At 29.0% G+C, this 15,275-nt stretch overlaps 1 protein-coding gene across 1 annotated transcript in view; it reads right to left on the bottom strand.

Annotated features, from left to right (window-relative positions):
• The window catches only part of LOC145327121 (uncharacterized), a 67,408-nt gene that overhangs the window by 47,168 nt on the left and 4,965 nt on the right, over window positions 1-15,275 (bottom strand). Inside the window, exons 4-9 of the mRNA XM_080170660.1 lie at window positions 11,026-11,133; window positions 6,645-6,769; window positions 5,445-5,516; window positions 5,193-5,283; window positions 668-700; window positions 59-216 (exon numbers count right to left, since the gene is read on the bottom strand). Of these exons, the coding sequence (XP_080026786.1) occupies window positions 59-216; window positions 668-700; window positions 5,193-5,283; window positions 5,445-5,516; window positions 6,645-6,769; window positions 11,026-11,133 (587 nt within the window). The remainder of the gene's footprint in view (window positions 1-58; window positions 217-667; window positions 701-5,192; window positions 5,284-5,444; window positions 5,517-6,644; window positions 6,770-11,025; window positions 11,134-15,275) is intronic.

Genomic DNA, 15,275 nt, shown 5'->3' with positions numbered 1-15,275 from the left:
AAGATAAAATATTTTTACAATATAATTATCATAATGTTTTACCAGTCATTAAAAATACCTTGGTGGTAAAGTAGCAGCTCTTGAAGTTCTAGTAGAAGAACGTCTCTTAGGGGGAGCTTCAATAGTCTTCATATCAAGTTCAGCCTCCTCTCTTTGAGACTTTATTTCCATTTTAGCTACAGCCTCTGCCTCATACATGTCCGTCTTCTTCTCCATCTTATAATAATATAATTATAATAATATTAGCGCTACGCCACTAGAGGCCTCTTGGGAAACTTCATGGAATAAAGAGCAACACACTTTTAATTTTAGTTTTAAAAAGGAAAAGTAAAGAATTCTTTTTGGAAGGAGGTCATTTCTCATAGGAGGGTGGAGATACCCTTCCCCCAAATAGTTATAATCCTTCCCTTGACCTATATATAACCATGACAGTTCAGCAGTTAGTGAGATTATTCGCTACAGAAAAAACCGTATCAGTTCCTTACTTATTAAGATCTTAATCTTGAGACAAAAAATCTTACTATTTTATTAAATAGGATTATATTATTACATGTATATTTGCTTTTTATGTAACTAGATTAATTTCGAAATAATATTATAATGAATTTGTAACATTGAATATCAAAAAAAGAATTAGAATTTACATATATGAGTAAGTTCTCTTTACCTTCTGGCTAGAAGTTGTAACTGAACCTCCACTCTAAAATAATAAAATGATAAGCATTGAATAAGAAAATAATCCAAAAGATCCAACAAATTATGTAAGTGAAAAAAAATATAAAAATCTCTCATTTACTTATTTTCTTTTTCAAGTTAGTTAAAGAAAAACATGAATGGTTAAATTATATCCCAATATTAAACAAGATTAGTTTGTATGATTACAAATGCCTATGTGTAAAGACATACAAACATTTAACATCTAGAAATTATTAGAAATCTATAGTCAACAAAACCGCACCACAACAAGAAAAGTTATATGGTGTAATATTCCTTACAATACAGCTGTGTCCACAAATATTGGAAAGGAGTTCTTACGCCTGGTAGACAAACACTTTTCAAACAACAGAGTCTTTAAAAAGTATTTCAACCGAAACACCATCAAAATCGGATCATATGAAGGAAATGAAGTCATTCCTAAAAAGGACAGAAATTCCCTTCCTTGGGTATAGGAAGGCTATTTCCTTTCCTTTTTCTTACAAATTCTCAGTAAGGAAGGTGATTTCTGTCCACTATCTTACAAATTATCACTAAAGGAATATGACCTCTGTCCACCATCTTACAAATTCTTTCTAGTTCTTAGAAATTCTTCCTTTTCCTCACTATTACAACCATGTTAATTAATCTACATTATTTTATCAAATTCTTCCTTATTCTCAGAAATTCTACCTTAATTACACAAATTCTCCCTTATTCTCAGATAAGTTACCTTATTCTAAGAAATTCTTCCTTATTTCAAGAAATTCTACTTTATTCTAAGAAAATCTACCTTATTCTAAGTAATGCTCCTTATTCTAAGATAATCTACCTTATTCTCCCAAATTCTTCCTTATTCTAAGAAATTCTTCCTTGTTATAAGAAAATCTACCTTATTCTAAGAAATTCTTCCTTATTCTAAGATAATCAACCTTATTCTCCCTAATTATTCCTTATTCCCCCAAATTCTACCTTATTCTAAGAAATTCTTACTTGTTCTAAGAAAATCTACCTTATTCTAAGAAATTCTTCCTTATTCTAAGAAAATCTACCTAATTCTCCCAAATTCTTCCTTGTTCTAAGAAAATCTACCTTATTCTAAGAAATTCTACCTTATTCTAAGAAAATCTACCTTATTCTAAAAAATTCTTCCTTATTCTAAGAAAATCTACCTTATTCTAAGAAATTCTTCCTTGTTCTAAGAAAATCTACCTTATTCTAAGAAATTCTACCTTATTCTAAGAAAATCTACCTTATTCTCCCTTATTCTTTCTTATTCCCCAAATTCTACCTTATTCTAAGAAAATCTTACTTGTTCTAAGAAAATCTACCTTATTCTGAGAAATTCTTCCTTATTCTAAGAAAATCTACCTAATTCTCCCGAATTCTTCCTCATTCTAAGAAAATCTACCTTATTCTAAGAAATTCTTCCTTATTCTAAGAAATTCTACCTTATTTTCCCAAATCCTTCCTTATTCTAAAAAAAGCTGCTTTATTCCCACAAATTCTTCCTTATTCTAAGAAATTCTTCCTTATTCTAACAAATTCTTCCTCATTCTAAGAAAATTTACCTTTTTATAAGAAATTCTTCCTTATTCTAAGAAATTCTACCTTATTCTAAGAAAATCTACCTCATTATAAAGAAATTCTTCCTTATTCTAAGAAAATCTACCTTATTCTAAGAAATTCTTTCTTATTCTAAGAAATTCTACCTTATTTTCCCAAATCCTTCCTTATTCTAAGAAAAGCTGCTTTATTCCCCCAAATTCTTCCTTATTCTAAGAAATTCTTCCTTATTCTAACAAATTCTTCCTTATTCTAAGAAAATCTACCTTATTCTAAGAAATTCTTCCTTATTCTAAGAAATTCTACCTTATTCTAAGAAAATCTACCTTATTTTAAGAAATTTTTCCTTATTCTAAGAAAATCTATTTAATTCTAAGAAATTCTTCCTTATTCTAAGAAAATCTACCTAATTCTCCCAAATTCTTGCAATATATAGGGGTCCCAAACTCAAAAATGAAGTTTCAGCGCGATCTGACTACCTGTTCTTGAGATACGGTGACCTGGTGTCCTTGGTACCGACAGTAAGATTTAAGGAATGGCTCAAATCGTTAGTAAATTTGGTCAAAGTTTAAAAATATTTTGACACTTAGAATAATTTTCAAATTTTTGATCAAAATTATTCTAAGTGCCAAAATATTTTTATAATTAGCCAAATTTACTAAGGATTCGAACCATTTCCCAAATCTTACCTTCGGTACCAAGGACACCAGGTCACCGTATCTCAAGGTAGATTTTCCTAGAATAAGGTAGAATTTCTTAGAATAAGGTAGGTTTTCTTAGAATAAGGAAGAATTTGTTAGAATAAGGTATATTTTCTTAGAATAAGGAAAATTTTCTAAGAAGAAGGTAGATTTTCTTAGAATAAGGAAGAATTTGGGAGAATTAGGTAGATTTTCTTAGAATAAGGAAGAATTTCTTAGAATAAGGTAGATTTTCTTAGAATAAGGAAGATTTTCTTAGAATAAGGTAGAATTTGGGGGAATAAGAAAGAATTAGGGAGAATAATATTGATTTTTTTAGAATAAGGAAGAATATCTTAGAATAAGGTAGATTTTCTAAGAATAAGGTAGAATTTCTTAGAATAAGGTAGATTTTCTTAGAATAAGGAAGAATTTATTAGAGTAAGGAAGAATTTCTTAGAATAAGGTAGATATTCTTAGAATAAGGTAGAATTTCTTAGAATAAGGAAGAATTTCTTAGAATAAGGTAGATTTTCTTAGAATAAGGAAGAATTTGTTAGAATAAGGAAGAATTTCTTAGAATAAGGTAGATTTTCTTATAATAAGGTAGAATAAGGAAGAATTTCTTATAATAAGGTAGATTTTCTTAGAATAAGGAAGAATTTGTTAGAATAAGTTAGATTTCCTTAGAATAAGAAAGAATTTGTAAGAATAAGGAAGAATTTCTTAGAATAAGGTAGATTTTCTTAGAATAAGGTAGAATAAGGAAGAATTTCTTATAATAAGGTAGATTTTCTTAGAATAAGGAAGAATTTGTTAGAATAAGTTAGATTTTCTTAGAATAAGAAAGAATTTAGGAGAATTAGGAAGATTTTCTTAGAATAAGGAAGAATTTCCAAGAATAAGGAAGAATTTCTTAGAATAAGGTAGAATTTCCTAGGGTAAGGAAGAATTTGGGGGACTAAGGAAGAATTTGGGGGAGTAAGGTAGATTTTCTTAGATTTAGGAAGAATTTCTTAGAATAAGGTAGGTTATCTGAGAATAAGTGAGAATGTGTAAGGAAAAGGTAGACTTTGTTATGAAAAGGTAGAATTTGGAGGAACTAGGTTTATTTTCTTAGGATTAGGAAGATTAAGTGAGATTTAGGAAGGTGATTTTTAATCTCTTTTTCAGATATGTGAGAAAAAGGAGAGTGATTTTTGTCCATATTTCACTTATCTCAGAAAAAGAAAGATGATTTCTGTCCTTTTTGGAATGAAATTTCTGTCCTTTTAAGGAATGACTTCATTCATGAGAGGCACAACTTGTCCACTTGACGGAAAATGCTTAACGGATTCTTTAGTCTACCAAGCTGATGTTCAAACAGACCAATCTACCAAAAAGTATATTTGAATGGCCTCAACAACTTTCAAATTAAGATACAACAACCACAACTCTACCTTCAATAATCTTCACCTTCAAAATTCTACAAAACTATCTGGTTATATTTGGCAATTAAAAAATGACGAGTTACAATATAACATCAAGTGGAGTATCCTTTCTATGCAGCCACCCTTTGATCCTGGTTCTAATAAATGTCAACTTTGTCTTATGGAAAAAGTTGCAATCTTATATTCAGACAAAGAATCTATTCTCAATAAACGGCATGAAATCTTCTCTAAGTGTATCCACAGAAAATATCACCTTCTTAAGAAACTAAAGAATGTAGCTGTTCAAAATTAGTATTTTTTTATGTAAAATTAAATGTGTTGAAAAATCTCCTAAAATTTATTGAAAAAATCATCCAATTATGTTATAAAAATTATTAGTATCTTTCTGAAGATTGCGAAAGCATGAAACTTTAAGTTAAAGATAAATAAAATTGAAGTAAAAAACGTTGTTTTACCATAAAATATAAATTATTTTCTATACTTTACAAGCTAAACAAGTTTTGTCTTATAGCATTCTTTTCTGAAAGAATCATTCTTTTAGCTTCTCTATAAGTTAGAGTACTTTATCCCCTCTATTTGTTATTCGGAAAGACGGTCATAGAAGCTTGCACTACTAATAAAAATACGTCAATTATCACAGGTTCGAGGAGACAGACAAACTTTTTGGAGACCACTATTTTTGATGTCCCAAGGGCAATACAACTAACGATAAAGCATTAACAAATTTTAGTTGGATGAAGGAGTGAAAACTATATGCCCGTTTATACAAAAAGTTACATATCAATATTAGAAAATTATATTAATGAGATAAAAGTATTTTTACCATATTTTGGGAAGAAACTGTTTGACCTCCCGAGGTTTTAGTTGATCTTGAATTTTCTATGCCTCCTGAAGAACCCTCGCCTTCAATAATTCTAAACAAAAATGTTTATTCTTTTTTACAAGTAACAGGATGTCTATCTGTAGGTACCTCCCAAGAAAAAATCATCCAACCCCCCCCCCCCGAATTTTTTTGTTTTGTTTTTAAAACTAAAATTGATAGTGTAGGTTGCTTGTTAAGATATTTTGGTGCTACCTAGTTGTAGAAGTCCTTGTGACCGTATATTCACCACCTGAACTTTCTGCACTTCCTCCACCTCCGACACTTCTAGAAAATAGAAAATCATTTATATTTTTATATGTTATGTTAGACATTAATATTTTTTTATTTGTTGTAGTGTAACATTTCTGATCATTTTTCAATAAAGTATGCGGAAAATATGCTTGTAGTTGTTCACTTTAATTACATTTCTACGCTATAATAAAGCTTATTGGTAGGGAAACTTCCCCTTAGTCAGGGTTGGGTTGACACTTTTAAGGATGTTGCCATCCTTGATATATTTATTTCCTATAAAACTTTTTGTTATTATTGTAGGATATATTTTATGGAAAGTAAGAATTTTAATGGCCAACTAGTTTGACCTTGCTAACATGGACATGAATAACAAAGATAACAAAATACCTATTCAAAACAGATTCTAGATAAGTTTTAAATACAACGAAGGTTCATTTTTGTGATAAAGCTCCCGATCCTTATATATTGTTCAAATTCAATCTGCCTTCAAAATAATTAAATTCTCTCATTCAATATTTCTCAATTTTGTAGTCTCACATCTACACTTTTTATGATACCTTTTGTCATACCTTAAAATAATTATTATCGAATGTCATTAAGTCTAACTATGATTTGAGATTTGTTAACATTTACAAAATATTCCTAGCTTTTTATCAAAACAAAGTTGATAAAAACAATTTTAAGTAGAGAAGGTAAAGTATAAAATCAGTTATAGAGCAGATATTTAGTATTATAAAAATAAACATGTTTCTAGATTGCAAACATTATTAAGAACAATTCGGATTTATTTAAGTTTTAGTGAATATAAAAAAGTATTTTTACATTTCTGTAAAAAAAGTATACGTTGTAGATTATATTAATGTGTAATTGTTTTTGCTGTTGTCATGGAGTGATAAACAATTATTAGTAATACAAAAATTTTGAAGGGATGGTTAAGCTAGCTAATAGAAATACATATTTCGGTAAATAACTAACTTATGTTTTTGGTCATTAGTTTTAATCTCATTTAGTCCAAATATCTTTCTAATCTCATTAAAATAACAAAATAAGCAAAGCATTTTAAATCGAGAGATAATTCTAGTTCTTCATTTCCTAAAGTGCTTAAAAGTTAAATTTATATTGCAAGCTGGTAAAAATAAAATAACCTTCTTTATAATTTACCTTGAATATTGTATTTCACCAGAACCTCCTCCAGAGGTTTGAATTACAGTTCTACTGGAGCCTCCACCTTCTACTCCGTAAGTAGTAACTGTTCGGGTTGATGTTATTTCGATCTCGACAGGTTCCTTGAAAAAAATATATAAAATTCGAGGGTAGCGTCAACATCTAAAGATTGTTTTGACAGTGCAGGTTTAATATTAGCTTCAATATTAAATTTAGAAAACCTACTAATACCTAATACTTTTTAGTTGTTTCCTCTTTTTAATCAGTAATAAGCCTTTCTCCATTTTTCTTTAAAACTGTGAATAATAATGTAAATATTGAAATTTATGACGTTAATGTTTTAGGTCATTAATTTTCATAGCATATGACCGAAAATCAAGATATTTCATTCAGTCTAATCTGCCGACAGATAAATCACCCCAATACTGTACGATGGAGGAATGACTCAGTAGTTTACGAATCTTTTATTCAAACATGAAAACTGTTTGACCTGAAAAATACAAATATCATAAGATATTGGTACATATAAATGCAACGAATAATACGATTATCAATAAGGTTCATCACAACTCTATGAAATTACAGAATTCTTTGATATTACTGAATGATTCAAACATATTTAAAAATACATTGGTGATTAATGAAACCATGAAATACATTGTAAACATAATATTACTGTTAATACATGATGTAATACGATTGGTCTCTTCAATAAATGAATTAAAGATTATTTATTTGTTTTACTAAAGAAAAACTGCTCTATACTTTGCCCTATGTTCGTCACGCATGAATTCATTTGTACCTGGTCACATTCAGAGTAAGGATTAATAGGAATAACCTTTTCATAATAGAACACGACACAAAGGACGCAATAGCTGCTTACTTGCTGATACACTATCATTTATCATTATCAAAACAATTTATTACATTTTTCTGGGAGTTGATTTATTTAATTTTGCAATTTTCTAAGTAACTAAAAAACAACAATTATGGTCAAAAGTAGCACGCAGCACTGAAAGTTCTTATTTTTTAGATGGTAAATGAAAAAAACTAACCTAAAAAACTATTTATAATTCAATAGAAATATGTATAGAAATTGTTTGCTTATATTAACACTATACCATTATTTAATGATACATAATTTTAAAATTAAATTTATTTAATCAAATTTCTTACTTGAAAAAATAGACAAATTTAACATTCTTAAATTAAAAATAAGACGTTTGTTTTTAATAAAAGAATAAAAAAAGAATAAGAAATAAAGAATAAAAAGCTACCTTCTTAAAGCAACATAAAAAGTTTATCTTGTTCCCAGGATAAAAATAGAAATGAAATAATCAGGCTTTCTACTCTTTGTTTTCAAAGAAAACTTTGCTCATCATTTTATTTAGAATGTGCACACCAACTTCTTAGTACAATGAAGTTAAATGGACTGAACTTTAAAAGTTTACAGACATATTTACTATCTAGAAACAGAAATTAAATATACCAAATATTTAAATGAATTAGTTCTTTAATTTGATAAAACTAATTTTTTTTAAAGACAAACCTCTGTACATTCGGTGCTTTTTAATCAATGTTCACACTACATGTTCTCTAATCTTTTTAATATATATTCACGCTATTAAGGTAAAAAATAAAGGGAGAAAAATAGACCAAAGCCTTACCAATAGGACATAAGTTTTTAAAAAAATAGCAAACGACCATCCGGAAATGGTTATCAAAATGGAGAACTTTCCACTTTGTATATCAGTATTTTCATGTTTGAAATCGATCTAATGCTTTGTTAAATTCAAAGTGCCATTAATGTCACATTCGTCTAGTTTGTTAAAACACATATACGTGTTCATCTGTCCTTCCAATAACTTTTTTAGTGCAACGTTAGACAAAGATTATTCAATATTAAAAGGTTGATTGCTTAGATGTGTAACCATTTAGTTTTTATATTAAAAAATTAATCCTAAGGAGTGTTTTAAAAAAAACAATCGCTTTACTCTTTTCAATATAAAACCTACAGTTTTGGTCAAAAACTAACAAAAAATGACTCAAATCATGTCCAAGCAATGACAATGAGAAAACACTATTGAATTTTGATTTCTACTCACCTCTCCTAAGCACTACAGCTCGAGTCCTAGCCCTTGCGAAAATTTTTCTCTACGTGTAGAGTGCATATTTGATTAAAAATTAGGACAGTTTTGTCTTTTTAAAAAAAGAATAAATTTTCTAACGTACTGGAAATCTTGTAGATAGACCCCATAATGTTAAGAGTTATTGATGAGGCATATAAAAACCTTTCTATGGACGCCTTAACCAGATTTCTAACTCAATCCTTGCCAATTTGGCATAAAAAAGACAGACCCATCAAACATTAAAAAAAAGAACAAACCGTCTTAAGTACTTAAAATCTTGTAGATTAGACTTGCCCCAAAAAACATGAATTTTTAAATCTTTACCTTATCAATTTGCGCATACCTTGAAGTTGTTACCGGCTCAAATGTAGACCTTTTAGTGAAAACTAGACCTCTCTACAATGAAAATTGATCTCGAAATTTCAATCTTAAGCTTTTTATCAAAAACTTCATATTTTCATGATTTTAACAAGAAATAATTAAAGAACTGCCAACCTAATATAATGTAACTAGAGTTCAAATATGAAGCAAATATAAAAAGTAGGCAGAACCGCCATTCCTGCCGAATAATTCCGAAAAACGTCTAAAAACATTTTTTATTTTTTTTAAATTGATAATTTGTGTAAGAAATTGAACTAAAACAGTAGCTATTAGTCTTCTGAGAAGAGAAATGATGAAAAACTCTAAAAATATACGTTTTAAAGACATAAAATAGGAAAAAGTGTTTTTAATAAATTTCATGGCTCAACAGACATTGTCACCAATAAAGAGACAATTTATTTAAATAAAAAATTAAATGAAGGTAAAAAAACATGTAATATAAGTATTTTCTTATTCAACTTTAAAAAAGCATACTAATAAAAAAATTAATATTGCAAAAAATAATTTGATTGTTTTTTATTAAACCAGGAATAATGAGTAAGGCTTATCTTTAATTTTTTTTCTTCAATGATTTTGAAGTATGAATTAGCTTTCCCAAATTATTGTAATTGTACATAAATAAATTTTTATACTTTCTTTCTTCATATGTTTATTCCTGGTGATTTTAATATTTTATTTCAATGTTTGTAAACAAACAGACAGAAAATTTGATGTTTTGCTTTATATCTGGTGTAAGGCTTTCTTAATTTAGGGAAGAAAAGGTGAAAACAAATATGCATTTGACGAGATAGCAATAGATTTTTTCTTAAAATCAATTATAGGGCTAAAATCTACAAACAATACATAACCTATTTTTACATTGCGCACATTGAAAAGCGATTGAGACCTTCATTTGGGCCACACTATTGTAGATAGACCCCATAATGTTTAGAATTTTTAATGGGGTATTTCAATATCTTTCTATAGACACCTTAACCAGGTTTCTAACACAATCTTAGCCATTTTGACATCAAAAAGAAAGATCTGTCCAACATCAAGAACTATAGAGACCCGTCATGTCTAAATGTTTGATAGGTCTATCTTTTTAATGCCAAATTGGCTAGGATTGAGTTAGAAATCTGGTTAAGGTGTCTATAGAAAGGTCTTTACATGCTCCATCAAAAATTCTATACATTATGGGGTCTATCTACAAGATTTTAAGTACTTAAGACAATTTGTTGATTTTTAATCTCCATGTTAGGAAAAATTCTCCACAAGGGCTAGGACTCGAACTGTAGTGCTCACGAGAGGTGAGTAGAAATCAAAATTCAATATTGTTTTCTTATTGTCATTGCTTGGACATGATTTGGGTCATTTTTTGTTAATTTTTGACCAAAACTGTAGGGTTTATATTGAAAAAAGTAAAGCGATTGGTTTTTTAAAACACCCTTTATCTGTTTGTTTAGCGAAAGATCTCGCTTACCTCTAAACTGATATGGTTCTCTTTCATAGTGAAGCTTCGGATCATGGAAAGAAAAACGAAGTACCGGGTTTCATCGTATTTTCAGTAGCTTTTCTCCTATATCTAGCCTGTGGGGCAATCATTAACATTTATCTAACCTAACATAAAATAATCTATCAAAAGCTTCTGTGAAAATACGACGAAACCCGCTTCTTCTTTTTCTTCTTATAATTAAGTAAAAGGTATATGGATATTTTTGGGGGAAGTTACCACAACTTTCTCCAAAAATTTGCCTCGAGAAAAAAACCCACCTAAAGAAATAAAAAAAAATCTTATAAAACTAAGATTGAAAGTGTAGGATTGATTTAATCTACTGTCATTTCTTTAGTGGCGTAGTTGTTAGTATATGAATATTTAACAAATTTACCTCGATAATCTCCTCCTCAACATCAATTGTGTAAGTGACAGTAGATCCGTCAGGTCTTGTCTCCGTGTACTCTCTGACCGCTCCTCCACCGGTCAGTGACAGGATCTCCTAAACAATAATTATGACTCATTAATCAGATTATTTTTCACATGTGCATTTTATTCAGATATTTGCTCTTTTAAACAAAGAGAAAATATAATATACTTTGATAAATTTAACAGTAGCAAAGGGGATTTTAAAAATTGTTTTTAAAATATTTTGTGGATATTGATTCTTCTAAAATTTAATTAACAAATGCACGGATTAATAATTATTTGATTTTTAAAATGGTTTTAACATATTTTGTTTATTATTTTCAATATATGAAATTTTTTTTGACTTTTGATTTAATTTCACAATGTTTTTTGTTAAAAATTTAATTAATTTAAACTTTTTTTACTCATGCGGTTTTTTTTCAATTAAAACATATTGTTTATGATTATTCTTTTTTTATTTCACATTTTTTTTGTTCAAATTTCTACTTCAAATAGGATAAATAATTCAATGTATGATAATCATTCTGTATTTAAATTTTTATTTGTCTCAGAAACTGTGAAAGTGATTTTTAAACAGTTGAATTGCTTTCTTGAATTAAATTAAACTAGCTGCTACGCCCCAACCACCTAGAGGCTCAGTATTCGAGGATTGAAATAATAGTCAAAACCATCCTAATACTTAAATCTAAAAGTGAAATAGCCTAAAACCATTATGGGACATATATGAATCATCCCTAAAATAAAGAACCATATTGGTTCAGTAGTTATTGTGATCTTAAGCTTCAGACAAAAAATCCTTACTACTTTATATAATAGGATATAATTTTTATCCAATATTTTTGGTTGATTATTTTGAAGTCAAAGCTTTTAACAATTTGTAGATGTTACTTATAACTATTCTATTTGTATGAAGATCTCTATTTATTCTCAGGAATGTCTTTTAAAATTCATGTTTATGTTGGAATAAAGGGTGGGGGTATTTAATCCCTCATAAAGAAACTGAGAAAGTCTTAATTCTATTGATGTTAGACGATTACTTCTTTATCTTTTTTATGTCCTTGAGGTCATATAAAATTTCAATCTTTCAAAATTATTGTTTTGTCCCTTAACAGACACATGAAAATAAGTTATGGATAATGGGAAACAAATCACATATCTTGTAAAGTTTTGTTCTCATTTTAAAGGTTCGGTAAATTATTGGGATTAAAGTTTTTTTCCTTTGTTTTCTTGCAAAATATAACAATAAATCGCTTAAAAAGTTAAAATACATGATTTTTTTTACAAACTTTAAAACTGAGAAAAAATTATTCATCATTATAAAGATAAATATTTAAAAAAAACTTAATTATCCATAGAAAAAAAAAACCAATTAAATAAACTCTAGTTTTTGGAAATATAAGTACCATTTTTGTGTTATTTGTAGTTTAAGAGGTACGTTGAAAAATGTGAGAAAAAGGTTGAAAAGTTTTAGATAAGTTGGAACATTTTACCATGTAGGTTCTATACTATTCGTAGAAAGGAATGGTACTTATATATAAACAAGGATGACAACATCCATTAAAGCGAAGCTCTGAAACGGTAGGACAAACGGAAATTAACACTTGTATAATTTCAGAACTGAATAATCAGAATGCGAATGTTTAAGAGTCAAAGCAAAATTGTAAGTAAATTTGTTGAAAAACTGCTTGATACAGGATAATGATTATGGACATACTTACATTTTTAGGACTTGATTATAGAGTTGCTTCGCTTATAATATTGTACTTTGTTGTCTCAGGAATCAGTATACCAAAAATCAGACCAATCGGATAATTAGGTCACATACAAATTTGTTGTTAAAAATGTAAAAAAAAATCAACATATTTAAAATGGACGTACGGACATTTTGGTAATGATTATAGAGTTGCTACGCTTTCTAAATCGTACCTAACTACTAAAGGAATCACCATGCAAAATTTGAAATCGATAGGACAATTCTAACATGCCTAAATTAACGAAAAAAACTAATTAAAAATTTTAAAAAATCAACATGTTTAAAATGGACGTACGGACATTTTGGTAATGATTATAGAGTTGCTACGCTTTCTAAATCGTACCTAACTACTAAAGGAATCACCATCCAAAATTTGAAATCGATAGGACAATTCTAACATGTCTAAATTAACGAAAAAAAGCTATCCGTTACGGACGTACGGACGGACGTACGGACGGACTGACCCTAATTATAGAAAAGCTTCGCTTTTAAAAATTAGAGCATATGAAGATTCCAATGGTTAGCATTACATTTTTCTACTATTAACACAAGCCACGCGATTTGAATTTTAGAAATGTGTACATTTTATGGAACACCCTTTAAATCCATAAATCTTCAAAAATAAGGCCTTTGAAAAAATCGGTTTTAAGGCATAATTTGTTGAAATAATTATTTTTAAATATTTGAAACAAAAATGTACCAGAACAGGTTTTCCAAATATATAAAGCATTTTATATAATTGTTTTTTTTTCTATGCATAATTAAGTTAAAAAAACATTTCTCTTGAAAGACCCTGTAGTTGATTAAATTTATTCTTTAAATATATAAAGTTGTTGCATATATTGTATAGAATTAGTATAGGATAGTCAATACAAGAATATTTGAGAGAAAAAAGAAAAGGTTTTGGGATCATCAAAAAATATTTGAAAAGTTACGAGACTTCTCAAAAAGAACATTTAAGCATTTTTTGTATTCTTAATATTGTGTTTTTAATCTGTAAGTATTCTAAAAAACAAACTTTTGTTAAATTGACACTACTTTGAAGTTTATGTTAAACATAGTCCATAGTTGTTTTTAATTATAGACATAAAACTACTGAAAAACGAAATTCTTCTATGTGTGTACATATATAACCTGGAGAGAAAGTGTAGATGTTTATCTACACAAGTTCTTTCCTCTCCACATTCACCTGATGCACTGATTAGCATCAAGCATTATCTCCCACATTAAAAATTTAACAAAACTCAGCAAAGATTCCAGGACAAAAAAATTGTGCAATCATTTGCGAGTAGTAAAACAAACATTGCAAATATTTTAACTGATATATTCAATTTTTATCTTAGAAAAAGTTCAATGGTTACGTTTTAAACTTAAAAGTCTAAAAAACAATACTAATTACTTTTTTTAAAATTTACAGACGTATCTCCTTTATTTGCTTACAAAAACAAAGTTTTTTCCAGTACAAGGTCACAGTTCATATTTTGTTATTTTTTTTGTGGCCAGAAATTCCAGACATTATTGTCCCTAAGTAGAAAATTCATTTAAAATTCAGTTTTGCACACACTAAAATTTCAAGTGCAAGTCTTTTTACTTTTTCAATGTACCTGACTCCCACCTGCTAGTCACAGCTTTTTTCAATTTTCTAGGATAATCCTTATACTAAAGTAACAGAATGTCTATTTGTGTGTCTGTACCGAAGATCTTGCTAACCGCTGAACCGATCGGGTTCTCCATAACAGGGTAGATTCTCATAGGTCCCGGGAAGGTTTATAACTATTTTGGGGGAAGGTACTACCACCTTCCCAAGAGAAATCACAATAAATCGAATTTTTTTCTTCTCTTATACTAAAGTAACAGAATGTCTGTTTGTGTGTCTGTACCAAAGGATCTCGCTAACCGCTAAACCGATCGGGTTCTCCTTAACAAGGTAGATTCTCATAGGTCTCGAGAAGGTTTATAACTATTTTGGGGGAGGGTACCACCACCCTCCCAAGAGAAATCACAATAAATCTATTTTTTTCTTCTCGAATTAAGACTCCTACGTAACATTGCAAAGTATCGTAATAATTTGACAGAGAATCCTTCGCAACATTGCAAGTATCGTATTATTTTTTTAAAACAACAAACATTTAAAGTGCCACTAGAGGCCTCTAGAGGCGTAGCCGCTAGTAGCAAATAATGTAGGTAGTGTGAATTAGTTTTTGACTTTATGTTTAAATAATGGGTTTAGTGGCACTATTAAGGCACTAAAATCTTGAACCTTTGCCACCCAGGCCAGAGTAACGTTGGCTTTTTAGAAGTTGAAGCCACAGCCGCACTCTCTCATGAAGCTTAGTCAAAGCTTCAGTAAGAACCGTCAAAATTCTAAATAGAAAGCTTGGCGGCTTGGAGAAAGATTCAGCACACTAAGCCGCACGCATCCTTGCTAATGAAGGTGCGGCTGAAGGTAATGAAGGTACTAA

This window comes from Acartia tonsa, chromosome 1, assembly GCF_053477335.1.
Source record: "Acartia tonsa isolate MP-2025a chromosome 1, ASM5347733v1, whole genome shotgun sequence".
Classification (NCBI taxonomy): domain Eukaryota; kingdom Metazoa; phylum Arthropoda; class Copepoda; order Calanoida; family Acartiidae; genus Acartia; species Acartia tonsa.
This window is presented reverse-complemented; position numbering and strand designations above follow the sequence as displayed.